The sequence below is a fragment of the Mesoplodon mirus genome, assembly GCF_964341445.2.
Source record: "Mesoplodon mirus genome assembly, chromosome: 15".
NCBI classification, from domain to species: Eukaryota; Metazoa; Chordata; class Mammalia; order Artiodactyla; family Ziphiidae; genus Mesoplodon; species Mesoplodon mirus.
This window is the reverse complement of record NC_138991.1, coordinates 10360849-10379768: the sequence shown is the minus strand read 5'-3', so window position 1 is coordinate 10379768 and position 18920 is coordinate 10360849. Positions and strand designations below refer to the sequence as shown.

Genomic DNA, 18920 nt, shown 5'->3' with positions numbered 1-18920 from the left:
CCAAGGTGAGAAGATACAAAGTGAACTAAACTTAAAACCGCTTTGTACGACCCCCTGCACTGCTGTGGGTGTATAAACTGGTACAACCACTTTGGAAAACCATCTGGCAAGGGCTCCACTCCTGACCTTCTATGTGGGCAGCCAAAGAAGAGTTCAAGAGTGTTCACGGAAGGCTTCTTCATAAAATTGGAAACAACCCCAATGTCCATCAACAGGAACATGGACACAGAGATTGTATTATGTTTCCCCAGTGGAATAATCCATGACAACAAAATGAAGGAACCTCAACTACAGCCAACAATATTGCCGGATCTCACAAGCAAGTGGTTGACAGAAGGAAGCCAGACACAAAAGGGCACAGCTGTGTGACTTCTGTTTCTACAAGAAGGCAAATTGAACCTCTGGGGTTAGAAAGCAGGATAATGGCCACCTTTGTGGAGAAGGCAGAATGTCGGGGTGCTCCTGGGGTGCTAACAAGATTCCATGTCATGCATGGTCTGGGTGGTAATTACCTGGGTAGTCCACCTGGTGAAATGCAGAATACACCATTGATTTCTAAGTGTGCCTATATTTCAATATTTAAATATATAGAAGTATTCAAATTTATTCAGTGTATTTCAATAAATGATTTTCAAGTATGAAGAATGGGAAAGCAGATTGAAAAACAAACTGGTTTGTGCTCTTCCTACATGTGTACACACACACACACACACACACACACACACACACACACACACACACACACACACACACACACACACACACACACACACACACACACACACACACACACACACACACACACACACACACACACACCTGGCTGCCATCCTTACAAGCCACTGGCAGAGGCTCTGGCCAATCACTGAGACCTCATCCTTCTCCCTAAGGCATTTCCAGAAAGCGATGGAGGATCTCCTTTGAGTCCCAGGCCTCACCCCTGTCCCTGGGTGTGCTTGTCCGTGGCCGAGTCTCGAGGCTGCCGGCGTAGGCTCACTACCCCAGAGCCCATGGTGAGATGGCCTGATGACCTGAGAACCCCCAGCTCTTCCGAGAACGCGTCACCTGAGGCAGCCGGCAGGAGTGCCCTCCGAGTCCCAGTGCCCCAGTGCCTCTCTGGCCTGCCTGCCCCGCACCCCGACCCATCTCAGCACAGCACGAACGCTCCGTACCTGCTCCACGCAGGCGCCCTGGGCGGTAGAAAGTGGAGCCGCCCTTTAGTTCTAGGCAGGGGAGGGGATCAGAATCCCTTGGGAACTCATCACATTTTGGCTCTTCCAGTTAGGTTTCCAATAACCGCACTAGTGGACGGAGGCACAAGGCAACCTTTTAAATTGTGCCTCCCCTGCCCCGCCCCCAACATTCCCGCCGCGGGATCCACAGTCTAGTGTCTGGGTGTGTCTAAAGCGAAGTAAACCCTTTGTTTTCCGCCTCTGCCTCCCTAGTGTCCATTTTCCAAACGCAGCCAGTGATCTCTTCAGAAGGTAAATCGAATCGCGCTGCCCTGCTGCCAGAAACCCACCGACACCGGCCCGGCCTCGGACCTCACAGCCTCTGCCGCCCGCTGCTCCCCAGACACCCTTCCCTCCGATCCTCCCCGAAGCCCGCCTCCCTCAGAGCCGGCCCCGCTGTGCACTCGGTCTCAGGGGGCCAACACCACCTCCACCCGGCCACACTCCGGCTCCTGACCTTGTGTGCTTTCCCTCGTGGCTTTTTATCACCATCTGAAATAAGCTGGTTTATTACCTTACATGCTAACGTCTGCCTCGTTTCCCCGAAAAAACACCCCACGAGAGCAAGGACTTCTGACTCGCTCACCAGTGTACCCCTTAGTCCCAGAAGGGTGCCTGGCACAGAAAAGGCAACCAGTTGATGCCTTTGGGTGAGAGGGAGGGAGGCTGGTGAAGGAGGGATGGGGAGGAGGGCTCACAATTCACAGGACGGGGCTGCTGCTAGGAGCGGAGGGGATTTGCCAGGTACGACCCGGGGCTTGAGAACAAGAAACTGGTTACAGAGGAGACAAGGGGACGGAGAAAACAACAGTGAGTGTGCGTGCAAAGCATGCATTTCGCAAGAGTGCGCCTGAGTTGGGGCGGGCACAGGAACACGAGGAGAGGAGTGAGGGTATATTTTGCCCTGAAATATCACTTATTTTGTTAGCTCAAAAAGAGACTTTTGGGGCTTCCCTGGTGGCGCAGTGGTTGAGAGTCCACCTGCCGATGCAGGGGACACGGGTTCGTGCCCTGGTCCGGGAGGATCCCACATGCCACGGAGTGTCTGGGCCCGTGAGCCATGGCCGCTGAGCCTGCGCGTCCGGAGCCTGTGCTCTGCAACGGGAGAGGCCACAACAGTGAGAGGCCCGCGTACCGCAAAAAAAAAAAAAGAGACTTTTGGAAAACATCTCAAGTCTTTGGAGTGGAGAAAGCAGAAGCTGCATTTTGGAGTTCCAAGAAAAAAGGGGGCCAAGACAGACGGTGGTGTCTGTGTGCAGGAATGCAGCTGGGGAGGAAGAGAGGTGGAGCCAGGTAGGATGCCCAGACCAGACAATGGATCACTCTGATCGTTAGCAAAGGGTCAGGGAAAGATAAACAAACACTGGGGCTTCCTGGAATCACAGGTGAGCAGCGTGGTCCACTTCTAAGATGATGTGTTTGCATTTGGACCCATATCCTCTGGTGACTTCTCTTTCCAGCTGCAGAACCTTCCTTTGACCCTCAAAGCACTTAAGCCCAGCTCTCACAAAGTTTCCAAGGGAAGTCTAGTTTGCCAAAAATCCCAAAAGGCAAATGAATGGCAGGTGAGAAATAGCCCCCACCTGGGAAGCACATTCCGCTGCAGCTTGGGCAGCCAGAGCTGTATTCTGCGGGGAGACCTCCTTTGGGGAATTGACGAAAGGGATGGAAAACGACCTAGGATGCCTCCCAAACAGACTAGAGAAATGACCCAGGGATTTCCAGTTTACCTGTCAGAAAGAAATGCCAAAGAGCTGAGAAGTCTGAATCCCACATTCACAAAGCCAACAGTGGAGTCTGAGAATGTTTCGTGGGTGCACAGGCCAGACGGCGTCTGTGAGAGGGATCTGAAACCCCAGCAGTTAGGAGACAATGCTGCACCCCTCTTCCTGGCGGCTACAGTGGTGGTGCAGTTCGGGGCTCACCACTGGCCAACAGGCCACACGAGCACCTCCCCAGCAGAGGGACCTGGGCTGGGCAAAGCCTTGAGGAGAATTCCAGTCAAGCACGGAACATCTAACCAGCAGCCACATTGCTGCCTTTTGGGGACCACACAGGTGGAGATTATTCTCCTGCCCTGTCATGCTCTGGGCCCAGGAACGTTTAGCCCGCAAATTGAGAAGACTGAATACAGCACGTGGGACGGGGCAGTGCTGGTTCTGAATTCTGAGATTCCTTCATGTTATTTCTCCCGCTCATCAGGGGAGACGACGGGTCCCAGGCCTGCCACGCTGTATAACTCCAAGGGCCCCCGTTCACACAGAGTACAACCAAATACAATGTGAACAGCACCCCCTGGAGTTGTGAGGGTGATCAAGTAATTCTGGCAAGTGCTACCTCCCCCTCGTTTCAGAGATTGATATGTCCACTAGCTCAGTAAAGGCTCTGAGAAGTCCTATAGTAAACAAGGTTTTTAAAAACTTGGTTTTATCAAGTACTTTTTGCTTTCTCAGCCACAGAACCCTCATTTCAGAGAATACCTCCTAAAATCCCAGGGAACTGGGCTTATGGAGAATGTACTTAAGAAAAGTCTCCACCAGGAGAAGCAAGTTCACTATCTCGTTTCTCAGAGACAGGCTTAGAGCTGACTCGTGTTACTGACCCTCTGGGAGATCTCCCTCACCACGACCTTGAACCTGCCTGTGTTCAGAAAGACACTTAGGAGGCCCCAGAGGGTCTCCATTCTCAGCTGCTTTCTCCGTAACACAAACTTCTGTCAGGGGCTACAACAGATACTTAAAGGTTACTCATGACCATGTGAGGCCCACTTGGAATCTGATGAATCACAGACAATTACGGATGGACTCCCATTCTCTACCCGAGATGCTCACCACTGGTCTACAATGGGGGATGATGGACAGGGGGAGGGGTAGGGACTGGCACATTTCTCACGCTAGAGACTAAACCAGCGCCAGACAGAGTCCACGGGGGAGAGTGCCAGTCCTTGCTCTGGCATCGTTTATTTATGAAGCACCTCTGCCCTGATCCAGCCCCTGAGCGCACACGTGGAGAGAGGTTCCAGTTACAGCCCCATTCCATTTACCCTCTCGCTCGGGTAAGGCATTCTGCATTAGTTGAATTTTCTACATGAAAACCCCCTTTCAGCTAAGCACCAAAACTTTATCTTCACCATTTTGGGTGTAAATTGTTCAAAAGTGGATGACACCTTGGTGTCTCTTTTAAAATGGAGCACAGTGCCCCGACCTCAACCTGTGTTTGATTATTCAGGACTAGACAGATCAATTATTAACTCAGCAATGCCTTGAGGTCAGCCCTGTAAGGCACGTGGGGCAGTCTGACCCTATACTAAGTGGCTCTGAGCATCTTTGCTGGATGCATTTGGGGGAAGTTTTTGAAAGACTGTTTTACTAGAGAGAGGACATGGAAACTACAAGAAGTCACCGAACCCCTAGATAACCCAGATCGTCAAAACTTTGCATAAAGGAAAAGTCAACAGTCTCCGAGTGAGCACCAAAGGATCCCTGCCACGGGAGTGTCTGAAACTAGCACCTGGTCTTTGTGATAACTACTGTGGCTATTTTGAAGCTTTCTGCCTTACTTCCTACTTCTTGGCTGGGCTCCTGAGAGGACATTTTCCTAAATAATTGAGGTTTCAGGGTATATCAGATGCTACTGCCGGTAAAGTGGGAGGCCGGAGCTGTGGATGGCCGCCAGCGGTATAGGCTTTCCTTCTCCCATTCAGAAATTCAAACCACCTGTCTTCTTTCTTCTGGCGCCCCCAGGGGAAGGCTGCTCTGCCTGCCCCGCCCTCTCTGTCCTTCACCGTCACGTGGCTGACCCCAGGTGAGTCCTGCCAACACAACTGGCCCTTCCTCCCTGCGATCACAGACCGATGTCACACACGTGGCCACTCCAACAAGACTACCCTCCAGCTGGGCCCCCCGCCAACAGACTCAGGCGCCTACAGACACACAAAGCTGCCTCTGCCTCTTTTCATTGGTCCAGCCACCCCATCAGCTGGGCTCGCCTCAACGGAAGCCCGCTGCTTCCCTCCCATCAATGCGCGGCTCTGTTCCACTGGCACAGGGCAGAGATATGCCCGCAGCCTGCCCGCAAGCCCCCATTCATGCTCCCTTCCGAGAGAGGCACTTTTCAACGAGATTCTCCTTCCCCCGGCCCCATCCCCCTCCCCCAAACACACAAAAGAGGGCTATAAAGCGGGATTTTTTTTTTCTTTCTGGGAATAAAAGGTTAGCTTTCCTTCCTTTCTGTTTCCCTGTCCTTGGTCTAAATCTGGCAAGTGGGAAGAGTGGAAGCAGTTAAACTGACCCAGTTCGTGACCCAGGGGACACTCCTAGGGCCGGCAGTGCCCTCATTTGCTCTTTCTGTTGCAATGGTTGTAGGGGAGCAACTAAAGCTCCTACCACCCACCCCAGAACTCCTGCTTGGAGGTGATTCATGCACACAGTTGGGTGAGGCCTTAAAGGTTATCTTATTCAACTCCCTTAAATTAAACAGGGGGACACGGAGGCCCAAACAGGTGAAGGAAGATACCCAGGCCATACAGTAAACTTGCTGGGGAGATGCTTCGGGGCACCAAACTCACGGGCAGTGAGAAAAACAAGCATCTTACCGTCATCCAAGTAGGTCTGGTCCAAGTTCTGCTCCTGTTTAATTGTCACGCCCGCGGGTAATACTTCCTTTTGGTCACTGACCGGAGGTCCGTTTTTGGCGGCTCTTTGGCTTGTGGCATTCTGCTGCTGAATGACCGTGGGGTAGGAGCCCGGGCTCAGCCTCTGACCTTGACTGACAGGCGGTGGGCCGGGCCTGGTGGTGCCGGGCGCGAAGTTCTCGCAGTACACGATGTGCTGGAACTCCTGGTGGCTTCCGCAGCGCAGCTGCTGGTTGGTGGGCGAGTAGTGGATCACCGGTGAGGCCTGCTGGTTGGCTGGACTGGAGTGGAGCAGGGCCGAGCTCTGGCCCTGGGAGCCAGCGTGCACTAGCACGGAGCGGTGGGCATCCGTGAGGGACAGGGGGGCGGCCATGAGGGCCGGCTGCTGGTAGCCCAGCAGGCTGGGGCTCAGGCTCTTGCTGCGCTGGTAGAGGACGGCCGCTGGGTTCTGCTGCTGGTAGCGGGCGTCGGGGGATGAGAGCCCTGAGCGGAATTGCTGGCAGGGAGCCATGGTGGCCACGAGGCAGGAGGGGGACTCGGCCACCATTGGGTGCTGTGGGTAGTAAGGCTGGCTCCCCAGGCCCCCGTGGGCAGGGCTGCAGATCAAGGTGGGGTCGTATTCATCGGTGGGCTCTGTCTTGATGGCTGGGACTGAGAGAAGAGAAAAGCACACGGGGTGCACCATTCTTAGTGCCACAGGGCTGCGCAGAGGATTAGCAGACAGTGGTTAGGAACACGGCCTTAGGAGTCCACAAAGGTGGGATCAAAGGTCTAGGCTCTGTCACTCATTAGCCTTGGGCAAGAGGCTCCCTGTGCAATTGTCTTAGGTTAGAAATTTTACCCTGGGTGATGACCTTGAACTATAGGTCTTTCTGACAGTGGAAAAGTGGCTGGTGGGTCTGTGTCAGCCCTCGTGCAGCCTTTTTGCCCAGAGGGAGAGCTTGGGGAAGAATGCTTGATGTAAAATTATGCCTCCACCGCCTCCTCCTGCTCTAGCAGCTCCAGCCCCCCTCCCCTGCTTGCTGTCCTTCATCATACTCAGAAGTGCACAAAAGTATCTGTGCACTTTACGTGCTCACTTATTATCTGAAACCCCCCACTAGAATGTCAGCTCCTCAAAGGGAGGATTTTTTTCAGTGCTGGATCCCCAGCACCGAAAACCGTACCTGGCACTTAATCGGCACTCAGATATTTTCTGGACAAAGGAATGACCAAACGGTGACTGTCGGCCTCCTTAGCTTTGCAGTACTTTGGGGGGATGGGGCCTGCTGGATTGGGCCTCAGTTTCCCCATCTGCTAGCTGACAGGAACAATCCTACCTACCCCGTGGGGCTGTGGGCAAGACTGAATGAGATATGTGGGCACGGTAGGCAGCGACTGCATACAGTAGGTGCTCAATGCTTGCCGTCGTTGCTACTGTCGCTGTTACTACCGTGAGTGCTGGTGAGGTCACCGTTCCTCTCTCCCCACCCAGGACAGTCACCAGAACTCGTGCTTCTCCGACATCCTTTACCGAAGCATCACCAGGCCCAGGAACTGAGGAATCAGTTTTCTTTTCACTGGAGTGAAGGAATTGGTGACAGGACCAAAATCAAATTGAGGGGGGGGGTCCCAAATGCTGGGGGCTGGAGGGGGCAAAGGAGTTTCAGCATCTAGAGCAAAAACGCAGCTTTGACTCCAACTTCTCAGGAAGCCACTCAAAGACCGTCTCCAGGTACCTGGGCCTCGAGTTCTCACTCGAGCCAAGTTCAGGCGGGTGAGTGCTGATGCCCAGACCCAGAGAGGCCTCATCGCCACGCAGGAGGGGCGACAGCATGTGACACATAATTGAAAACCTCTGTGTTACAAAGGATCATTGAACTGCGGTCTAGAGCCCTCCCAGAGATTCTCCCCCAGTCCTGGGTCCCATTAGGCCTTTGCCACTCGCAGCATGGTACACCAGTCGTGGGACAGTGGACATGGTGCCACACAAACCTGTGGACGCACGCACCCCACCCAAGCCAGGCCCTCACTTTTGTGCTGCCGGCAGCCCAGAGTCTCCATGTGAAACTGTCACGGGATGGAAATTACACCCTGGCTGACATTCTCAGATTGTAGGTTTCCTGGAAAGGCTGCTGGCAGGCCTGTCTCAGCCATGGGAAGTCTGTAGCCTCTTTCTGCAGCCTTAACCACAACCCAACATATCGGTAATATCAATATTACTTATTATCTGAATCCCCTTCCATCAGTATTATCTTTCATCTGAATCCCCCGTTAGAACATCGGCTCCAGGAGGGCAGGCATTTTTGTTGTGTCCACTCTTGTGTCTCCAAGCTAAAACAGTGCCTGGCACTCAGATATTTTCTGGACAGATGAATGAATGCAAAATGGCTCTCGTCGCCCTTCTTAGGACTGTCGTGCTTTGTGAGAATGAGGCCTCCTGGCCTGGTTATCCGCCCAGCAGCTCCATTTGGCCACCAGGTGACCACCTGCTGTGGGGTCCCTAAGATGCCACATTTTAGGGCATATTCACCTTCTACCCCTATTGTGATCAAATCTAAAACAGGGATAGGAGTCATCAGCTTTGCCACCTTCTGGTGAACAAGTCTACGTGTGCCCCATTATTATTCTGCCCTCGCAAGAAAAGATTAATGACGACAATAGTTAATATTGTTGATGTGCGCCATCCTAAGCACTTTACGTGCATTTGATTTACGTAACTCTTATAAGGAAGGTGCCATTTGACAGATGAGGAAACTGAGGCTCAGACCTGCCCTAGTCACCCAGCAGATCGCGTGCATCCTCACCCAGATGCCGACGCTGCCTCTCCACACACAGGGGGCCTTCGGAGAGAACTGCTTACCTGGGTGGTAGGTAAAGTGCTGCGGCTGACTCCGTTTTCTTTTCCCGTTAATGACGTAGAAGTTCACCTTCACTGATGTCCGAATGTGCTTGTTCCGATACTCAGGGATCTCAACGAAAAGCATGTTCTGAAAGAAAGGAGTTGTCAATAAGTTAACTGCAACCACATCTAAATTGCCATCCGAGGTCCTAAGCAGAGTGAGCCGGCCCATCTAGAAGGACTCGTGGTGGGGAGGGATAAACTGGGAGTATGGGATTAACAGATGCACACTACCACATATTCAGTATAAAACAGATAAACAACAAGGAATGACTGTATAGCCCAGGGAACTATATTCAATATCTTGTAATAACCTATAATGGAAAAGAATGTTTAAAAGAAGAATACTGATATATACATATACATAACCGAATCACTTTGTTGTACAACTGAAACAAACACAATATTGTAACTCAATTATACTTCAATAAAAATAAAGAAACAAATAAAAGTAAAAGGACTCGTGACATGTTCTGTACATTTACAGGCAAAATTCTAATTAAGGGGAAGTTGACTTTTCAGCTGCAGCGAAGAAAGACTTACCACTTACTCTATCAAGGTATATGAAGATGTCACTGCTACAAATCAAAAGGGCGTGGTGCTCAATAAACGTGTAATTCATTCATCAATTCAATACCCACTGAGTGCCTTTTAGGTCCAAAGCACTGGGACTTTGATGAAGGAAGGGGAAAAAAGAGGGAAAGAGAGCGCGAGGGAGGTGGGGGAGGGGAGGACAGGGCGTCCGGTCGTCGCGGCCGCGTGCTTACAGGCTGGCTCTTGTCTTTATCCACCGTGGCCTCCATCTCCCAAATCTGCTGCCCATCTGGAAAAATTTAAAAATGACAGACTTTGAAGGAACTATTAGCAACCGAGAATTTAAGACAAAAACTCACCAACTTACATATATCTTGGCTTACGTGTTAGATGATTTCAGTAAAGTACACCTGCGCGTTTGCATTATGTATGCATATATGTACATACATGTATTTTTATTTCTATAAATGCATATTTCTTTTTGCAAAGAGAAGGCACCTTGACAACAGAAAACTGGGCAACAACACAAGATAAGGAAAAAATAGAAATTGCCCATCGTCCCAATACTGTTATCTTTTTTCTCTATATTTGAATGTCTACATATCTTTCTTTCTTTTAAAAAAAAAAAACAAGTATTGTTATACGCTTTGCTTTCTAATACGCTTTGTTCAACCAAAGACTATTTCCAAAACACTCTGCATATGCCAAGACTGTCACAGGGGCCCCATTACAGATCCCTGGCTGTCCCAGACATGACTTCTTCATTGTCTGAGAACACAGGTGGCTTGCATATTCTGTCCTAAGAGGCTTAAACAATGTCCTGGCTCGTGAGGCCTTGGAGTGAGTGGAAACACAGGCACCCACCCTTCACCTTTCAGTCAACAGAGAGCCTGGCTCTCATGTGACTCATTACAACAGGCGCTGAGAGGTTTGCTCAGGGGTAAACCCTCCTCCCCTGGAGCAGGGCACTGGTTCCCCAATTCGGGGCCAACAAGTTGGGCCAAACAAAACTCTGCATTTGCAAATAATAGATTTTTTTTGCTGACCACCTACATCGGCCAGTGGCAGTTTTCGGCTGAAACAAATCATTTCCACAAGTGTTTCCAGGGTGTTCTGTGGAACACTCGCTCTGAAGAATATTAAATGGGTTTATGAGAAAGGAAAGCAAGTTCTACCAGCTAGTAAGAATTTGGAAAAGGCGGAGTCAGAGTCAAGTGGGTTTCTTTACTGCAGGATTTCTCAGAGCCTTTAATCTGCTCAGGTGCAGCATTAACTCTCCAAGGTGGGCTGGGTATGTATCATGTCCCGACATTTAGCCAAAGAGTCCCGCCTCTTTGTCAGGACTATTAGCAGCCTCTGTGATAGGTTAGATTTGAACCCATATAGTCTCGGCTCTTAAGGTTCACCCAAAGAAATCTGGTTTCTAAGCATTATTTGAACTTGTATAGGACATATTTCCCAAAATAATAACTAACAAAAGACATTGCGATTGTTACCAGAGCTAATGCAATCTAGATGATCTGAAGAAAGAACAAGCACTGAGCCAGTTGGAGCCTTCCCCAACAAGTCAGTCTGCAAGTCTTGGCCTTACAGTTCTATTCAGTGCAATCCCTGAAATGACTAAGGAAGACACAGGTTTATGTCCAAAGGGAAGAGGAAAACATGGTTGGTGTACCAACTCTCACTATGGTGTGAGATCCCTGAGGGAGGGACCAAGTTATAGCTGTCACGGTCTCCCCAGAACCCAACATACTGTAGGTGCCCAGTAAACATCTCACATCAGAGCACACAAAAGTGTCAGCAGCTCCAAAGGCTGCTGATGGGTCCAGGATAAAGCCAGGAGCTGACACCAGCCACTGCTCAGAAGGAAGCAAGAAAGGATAGACGGATAGATGTCAAGGAATTTGAAGTGAAGTCATCAAGATAGGGTATTTCCAGTGTGTAAAGCCCGGGACAGAACTCTTCAGAGAAAATCCTCATTTCTTTATCAAAGACAGGTCAAAGGTCATCCAACAGAGACACGTGTCCCCCTCTCAGGTGGTGGTACGAGCTAGGCACAGGTCCTCATCAAAAAACCACGTCTCTATTCACTAACTGCAGTGCAAGCTCTAAGTCAGAAGATCAAGTAATAAATTAATTGAGGAAATGAACAGCATGTCGACGTCTGGTGTGTCACCCTCCCCCTAGCCTCTCAGTGGCTGAATTGAGTTCTGCCATTGATGGCACCATGGCTCTTTGGGTCTGGTTCATTACCATGTATGAGCGTCACTCACTTAGAAGAGAAAGGACCATTTTCATGTCTCAAAATTGGGAGGAGAGAGGGAGAAGTACCCAGAAACGTGATTGGGAAGTATTACGCTGGGTCCATAAAGCTGCCACCCAGCTCTCTTCCTTGACTCACGTCAATAAGTGGGAGATGAAGCATAGAAAATACAAAATGACGGTGTGATGAAAGGGTGTCACCATGAGGAGAGTCCTCAAGGTCCCTTCCCCTGGTCTAAGGACCCAAGAGACATGGAAAGGAGCCCTTCTGCCCAAATTTCACACTTGTCTCCATCTCCGGTGAGCGTACATAATACACAAAACGCCACCCAGCAACAGCCATAGAATTCTAGGTACAGGTGCTAGACAGTAGCCTTAAAAATTAGCCAGCCAAACACCATCAGATAGGGAAACTGAGGCCCAAAGAAGGAAGGGGGGTTGTCCAGAGACACGCGGTAGACAGTTATTAAACCAACAACTAGAACAGTCCAATAACAAAGGGAATGCTTTCAAGGAAAGAAGCTCAAGGTTACTAAGCAGAGAGAAGATGCCAGCTTCCTGGGAGGCTGGAGAAAGGTCCTACATAGGGACGATCTTTTTACGTCGCATCCACCGCATAGGTTCACGCACATCTTCTCAAACCTTTCCCTGCTTCCCCTGTGCCTCCAGAAATACCATCTAAAATCCCACGGCGGCCTTGAAGGCCCTGCCCCACCTTGCTCCTGCCTCCGTTCCAGCCCCTTGGGGCACCATTCTCACCCCTCCTACTACTTTTTTTAAAAGCCAGTTGGCCTCACCCCAGACCTCTGGCTTGTTTTGTGGCCTATAGAGTGGCTTAGCGGCTTTTTAACTAGCTGCTGCCATTTCAAAATGAGATTTCACCAGAAAATGAAGTTTTTGCTCCTGAAAAAAAAAAAACAAAATTCAGATGATCTGGCCGTTCTGGGCACCCCCGACAGGAACTGGACCACAGTGGCCTCTCCGGATGGCGCTGCAGGCACCACTTCACCACAGCCCCTGCCCTGGCCCGCTCGTCTCCCATCTACTTTCCAGGCCCTACCTTAGTGGACCTTTGAGAGACAGGTACCTCTCCCCACACCGTGACGAGGGGAACTTGTCAGGGTTCTGCAGAAAGGCCCTCCACTGGGATGTGCCCGAGGTTCTCTCAGGACTGTACGACATTTTGGCCAGAAGAAGCCACTGCCCAATATCATCTCAGGCAGCGTCCCACTCCGCTGCTGTATACCGCCCCCCGCCCCAAAAAAAACAAAGACCCCCGGCCCTTTCCTATCTGTCAGGACAGGAGAACTCGCCTCCCTTCCTCCTGGACCACAGGCCCCTTGCTCCAAGGACCTGACCTTCTCTTTGCTTCAAAACCAGAACCACGTGCCCAGGAGGCCCTTGGCCACCATGCAGCCCAGCAAGGGCCCCGGTGCGTCGACACAGGGCTCCCAGCGTGGGCCGCAGAGGGTCGTCCCCCGACCCGCTCGCTGAGAAGCCCTCCCACCGCCACCCCCCGAGCTCCAGCCTGGCAGCCAGGCGGCCACATCCCAAGCTCCAGATGTCAGCCCAGGAAAGCAGCCTGTGGGGTTTAGAAGGAAATGCCTACTCACCCCAGCGTCCCCCAGCGACACGTTTACTGTAGCCCCCAGCCTTCTCGGGCGTGTTCCGTGGCCAGGACAGACTTCCCCTCTATGGGTCACCAGAACGCTCTCCGTTTTATCCTACATACCCCGAACTCCGGAGCAGACAGACCCAGCTTTGAATTCCTCCTTGTGTTGGAATTAGCTGTGTGAGCTGGGATAAGCTACTTTACCTCTCCGTCTCTTATCCAAAATACGGGGATAATCACAGCACCTACACATCACAGGTTCATTCCAAGAGAAGAGACCCAGACAGAGTATAAACATTCAACAGACATTGGCAAGCATTAGCAGCAGGGCCAGCAGCAACAGATGATATAAATATTGGCTCCTTTATCTTTTTTTGCATTTGTTCCACGACTGAAAACAAAACACAAGCATTTTTCAATCAGAAAATAATAAAAAACATTCTCTGATCGCAGTTATAAATACATTTGCGGGCAGGCATGGGCTGGAGGGAATTTACAAAAGGACAATGTCTGTTACAGGAGACAGGTGGCATGGTGCCTGAGTTTCTTTCCTTTCAAAAAGGGGTGTTTACACCATTATCTCAACTTTTTAAAAGCCCCAAGGGCAGCTTCAGGCATCTAGCCTGGCTGTGTATCTCCCGTGGTCCCTGCACTCCGCTCTGAACAAACAAGCCCTCAACGGGAAGTGAAAGCCGCCGTTGCGTCCTTGATGCTATATAGCATATGGAAGACACACCAAGGGGGCTGGTCTCTAAGGGGAGCGTGCGGCTTACAAAATACCTCAAGGCCATTTTCCTGGGCTCTTCTTCCATTCCCCCACCCCACATGAAATCCCAGCTCATAGGTTCTGGGTTTCACCAAGAGAACATACTAATCCCATCCTCTGAATGGAGCTTCCAGGAGGCAGTGGAATTCACAGTAAATGCTGGCAGGACTCAGCCTGATGTCACTCTGTCTGGGTTCAAGTCCCATCATGGCCATTTACTTGCTGTGTGGCCCTTGAATGGTATCTTAACCTCTGTGCCTCAATTTCCTCATAGGCCAGACAATAAACTTAATTTCTTGACTTCGAAGAGCTGTCATAAGAATTCAAATAGAAATTATACGTAAAATCCTTAGCAAAATGCTCAGCCCATAGTGAGTGCTGTTCGCACTATTATTATTTTAGAATTTGGTATCTCACGTAGGTCCAACCTTAAGGAGAAAGAATTGGCTGGCCATCTTGACCCCAGTATTCTGGTGGGTATCACAGCTTCTCGTTTCAGTCCTTTGCATTACACTTCTCATTGCAAATAAATAAAATGGCCATAGAAAGTATTCATTGATAGGGACAGATTGAATCGATCATGGGCCATCCATACTCGGTATGGAATATCAGGTATAGAAATATCTTCAAATAAGGACGGTCATGTTTTCTGACCTAGAGATGCATCCCTGCTATATTAAAAAGCAGAATTTTTTTTCTTATTTCTTTTTTTTTTGGCTGCGTTGGGTCTTCGTTGCTGTGCACGGGCTTTCTCTAGTTGCAGCGAGCAGAGGCTACTCTTTGTTGTGGTGCGTGGGCTTCTCATTGTGGTGGCTTCTCCTGTTGTGGAGCACAGGCTTTAGGCATGCGGGCTTCAGTAGTTGTGGCACGTGGGCTCAGTAGTTGTGGCACACCGCCCCTAGGGCACGTGGGCTTCAGTAGTTGTGGCGCACGGGCTTAGTTGCTCCGCAGCATGTGGGATCTTCCCGGACCAGGGACTGAATCCATGTCCCCTGCACTGGCAGGCAGATTCTTAACCCTTGGGAAGATTCCTAATCAGGGAAGTCCTAAAAGCAGAATTTTTAAAGTGTAGCAGACTAGTACATGAGGCATGACGTCACTTTGTTGAGTCTATAAACATCTCTGCTTATGCTTAAGGAACCTGTGCCCCAAGCTGCCTGGATAGTCACAACTCCACGCCTGGGACTGGATGGATGAGGTGAGACCTTCACGCCTTCCTTCACGTGATTCAAGAAACATGGTAGAATTATGGGCGATTTTAATTGATGTGCATTTTTAAAATAAAGTTTTTCTCTTAAGAAAAAAGTATATTGCAACTGCCTGTTGATTTGTCTATCTCCCAGGAGCCCCCGGGGGCCACGATCTTAGAGGGAGGCTGGGCATGGACCACCAGTGTGGATTAAGCTCCTACAGCACAGCAGGCCCCCTGCAGGCTGCTGGGGCCTTGACACAAGCCACACGTGCCCTCTTGCCCTCAGTGGCCCCCAGACAAAGAGGCAGGGCCCTGGGTCCCACAGGAGCTCAAAGAGAAATGGATTCAAGGTTCCTCACCTCTGCTGGGATGGGGACACTGCCTCCTTCCTCAGCTTCCGACCCCCGACTCAGCTCCGGATACACTGGCCTCCTCTATCCCCTCCAACAACCATGCCTGCCCTTCTCCATACCTCACCAGGACCAGTGCCTCCCCATCCTTCAGGTCCGGCTCAGGGAGGTCCCCCCATCCTCTGTAATTTTCTTCTCCTACCTTCCACTCTCTGACATCATTTTATCAGCCCACTGGTTTTCCATCTCTCTCTCCTGCTAGGCTGGGGGCTCCCGGAGAGCAGGGCCACATGGTGGTCTTGTTCTCGGCTTTCTCCCCAGCACTACGTGTCTGGCCCTTAATAGATGCTCAATAAACAATGGTGGACTAAATGAACAAACTGACCTCATATTCCCCAGTGCTCAGCCCACAGCCAGAGCTCAGGAAATGTCTGACCACTGGCCTCTCCAGCAAAAAGACCCCACAAAGAGAAATCACTGAACCCTTGTTGAAGTGTCCTTTCTGTGAACAGACTGAGAAGGAATGAGCCTGGAGTACAGATGCAGACAAGAAATCAAACTCAACCAGAGCCACTCAGCCCGAGTTCAAGATAATCCACCTCCCCCGATCCCTACCCCAGGTCTGGGACTTGGAAAACCTGCCCAGAACAGAAGAGGCTCAAGAAGACCAAGTCTGCTTCTCCTGCTCTGGCTGAGATGAAATAAAGGACTTCGGTCTTTCAAGCAGATGTTCGGGCAAACTTCCCCTGTCCTAAATTAACACGGGCTGGCAGCCAGCACAAAATAGGCTCTTCCAAGCCTTTACTCAGAGGCGAAGAGAAAAGAGCCAATTTCTTTGGGCAAAGAGGTTGGGTCTAGAGAAGACTTAGCAAGACTCTGCAAGAGAAAAAAAAATGGGGTGGGAGGAAGCGCATGGCCCAAGTAACACCACAGCCTTTGTTTCAACTTGGCCGCAGTGCCAGGGGAACATGCCTCAATAGCCAGTGCGTCTGTGGATGGATGGCCCCTATACTTGGGTTTGCTGAGTGGATTCTCTTTGCAGGCAGCTCTTGAACCCTACGATGGAGCAAAGCAGCAGGAAGCAGCAGGGCTGGCGATGGATCCGGGCTAGAGCCTTAGCAGTCAGCCTCGTGTCAGCAACGGGCTCGTGTCAGCACTCACAGCAGAAACGCGCACGCTTTCAGGAAGAGGAAAGCAAATCCGTCCTCACTGGGGCCGTGAGCGTGCCACTGGGCTCGAGGCAAACGGAGAGGAAATCAAAGTGTCTGCTTGGGTTAGGAAACTGTGTGTGACGACGCTTCCCAGGCCTGGCCCTGCTTTTTAAAATTAGCTACATGAAGATGGTCGAAGTCATTTCAGTCTGCTCTTTACCACTGCTAACTAGCAGAAAAACGCATGCTCCCTGGATGCACGGGCTTAATGAGCCCAGCAGATGGGGGGATCGGGAGTGGCCCCTTAGTTAGGATCTCCCCCACCCGAAATGGTACCACTGCCCCTGTGTATTTCCTGAGAGCTGGAGCGGAGTGCCTTGATTCCCACACCTCCCCCTCTCCTCCTGCCCCGCCACTTCCTGGTGGGCTTACCTGCCCTGTCCCCCACCTGCACAACTGCAGCGGCTGCTCAGTCACCTCCCAGCTTCCACTTGTCCCCGCACCCAACCCCCAAAGACCATTCTCCATCCAGATTGCCAGAGCAACCTTAAAAATGTAAATGACATCATGACACCCCCCTGCTTAAAAGCCTCCAAGAGCTACTCGCTTTTGGAATGAAATCCAAACTCCTCGCCACGCCTACATGGCCCAGCATGACCTGACCGCCCCCCCTCCTTTGCGACCTCTCCAGGCTTGACTGGTGTCACACTCCCGCTCACTCTCACCCTGCACCAGCCGCCTGGGTCTGCTTTCAGTTCCCCAAACACCCCAAGCTCATCCCCATGCTGAGACCCTGGCACAGGGCAGTTCCTTCTGCCCTGGACACTCTTCTGACCATCCACATGGCTCCCTCTTTCCCGCCTTTAGGGCTCTGCTCAAAGCCACCTCTTCAGGGAAGGCTTCCCTGACTGCACTGTCCATGGTTGCCAGATTTAATAAATAAAAATACAGATGGTTCAGTTAAATTTGAATTTCAGAAAATGATGAATACTCTTTTAACTACCAGTTTGTCCCAAGCTCTGTGCCACTGCAAAGGACATACTCATACTAAAGAAATGCACTGCTTGAGATTTGAAATTAACTTAGCATCCTATATTTTTCTGTTAACTTCCAGCCCCTTTGCTCTTGCTCCTAGGACTGGTTTCCCTGTCTTCACAGCACTCGCCCTGTCTCAAAGTGACCTGCTTATAAACAAGTTTCAGACTGTCCACCCCCTGAGGGCAGGGATCTCGTATGTCATATGCCCCCAGTGCCTGGCATAGAACCTGCACACAGTAGGGGTTTAATAAACATCTGGGGAGCAACTACGGAAGTCCTGGGGGCTGAGTGACCAGAGGAGTGAGGCTAAAAGAGCAACAACAGGTCATTTACATAGAGGCCGGATCTCAGCTCAGCTTTCATGACTCCAGGGGCACCTCTTCTCAGCAATGGGCTGTCATCTCTAGATGTCCCACACCAGCTCACACAGTCATCCTGGGAACCGGGAAGTGGGAGTTTGGGGCCCCCCCCTTCCTCTGACGTGCCCTGTCATCTCAAGGAAGTCTGCCAATCTCCCTCGGTGAGTTGGCTTCCCATCTGTAAGATGGGGCCGCGGGAGGGCCATTAGTCATGTTCCCTCCACTGTATCGGGTGCGACAGCAGGAGTCTGAAGGCTCGGGGCTGAGAGGAGGGGAGAGACCCACCCGTGCCAGGAGGGACTCTTCTCCCAGACAAGAAACCAACACAGGCCTGCCTTCCCCACTCCCTGTTAAGTAAACTGAGCTCCCAGAGGACATATGGAAGGTCAGCTGACATTGTCTGGGCACCTCCTATGGCCCGACACTTTCAGATCCTTGATCTCCTTTTATTGCTGAAATATCACCAACACCATTTTAGAGATGGGGAAACTAAGTCCCAAAGCACATAATATGAGGCCTATCCAGGCTTCAAGCCAAATCTGCTGGATGATCCAAAATCCAGCCTGCTGACCCCTTAAATACATACAATTTTTACTTTAAAAAAAAAAAGTATGCAACCACAACTGTAGGGGAAAAAATAATAATAACACAAGAGGGTGTCAGACCATTCATTAATAAAAGATATCATGATTTTCTCGATGGAGGTGGAAATTCCAGCCTAATTGCAAATTACAGAACGTCTGTTGGCTCCAAGAACAATTTCTGATGGTGGAAACATTAGGACCCGAGTTAATTAGAAAACATTTCTCTGTGTCCTTTTTCAGGCATTTAAACAGCAGGATCCTTTCACACCAAAGTCTGTTCTCACAAGCAAGAGGACTGAAGTTTGGACAAATATTCAGCCCTCTGA

General features: G+C 50.7%; 1 protein-coding gene across 6 annotated transcripts in view; it reads right to left on the bottom strand.

Annotated features, from left to right (window-relative positions):
- NFATC2 (nuclear factor of activated T cells 2) overlaps positions 1-18920 on the bottom strand; it is a 160699-nt gene that overhangs the window by 39737 nt on the left and 102042 nt on the right. For all 6 annotated transcript variants that reach the window (XM_082600579.1, XM_082600578.1, XM_082600576.1 and 3 more), the window contains 3 exons: positions 9514-9569; positions 8708-8834; positions 5827-6516 (listed from right to left, as the gene is read on the bottom strand). In XM_082600579.1, the coding sequence (XP_082456705.1) occupies positions 5827-6516; positions 8708-8834; positions 9514-9569 (873 nt within the window). The remainder of the gene's footprint in view (positions 1-5826; positions 6517-8707; positions 8835-9513; positions 9570-18920) is intronic.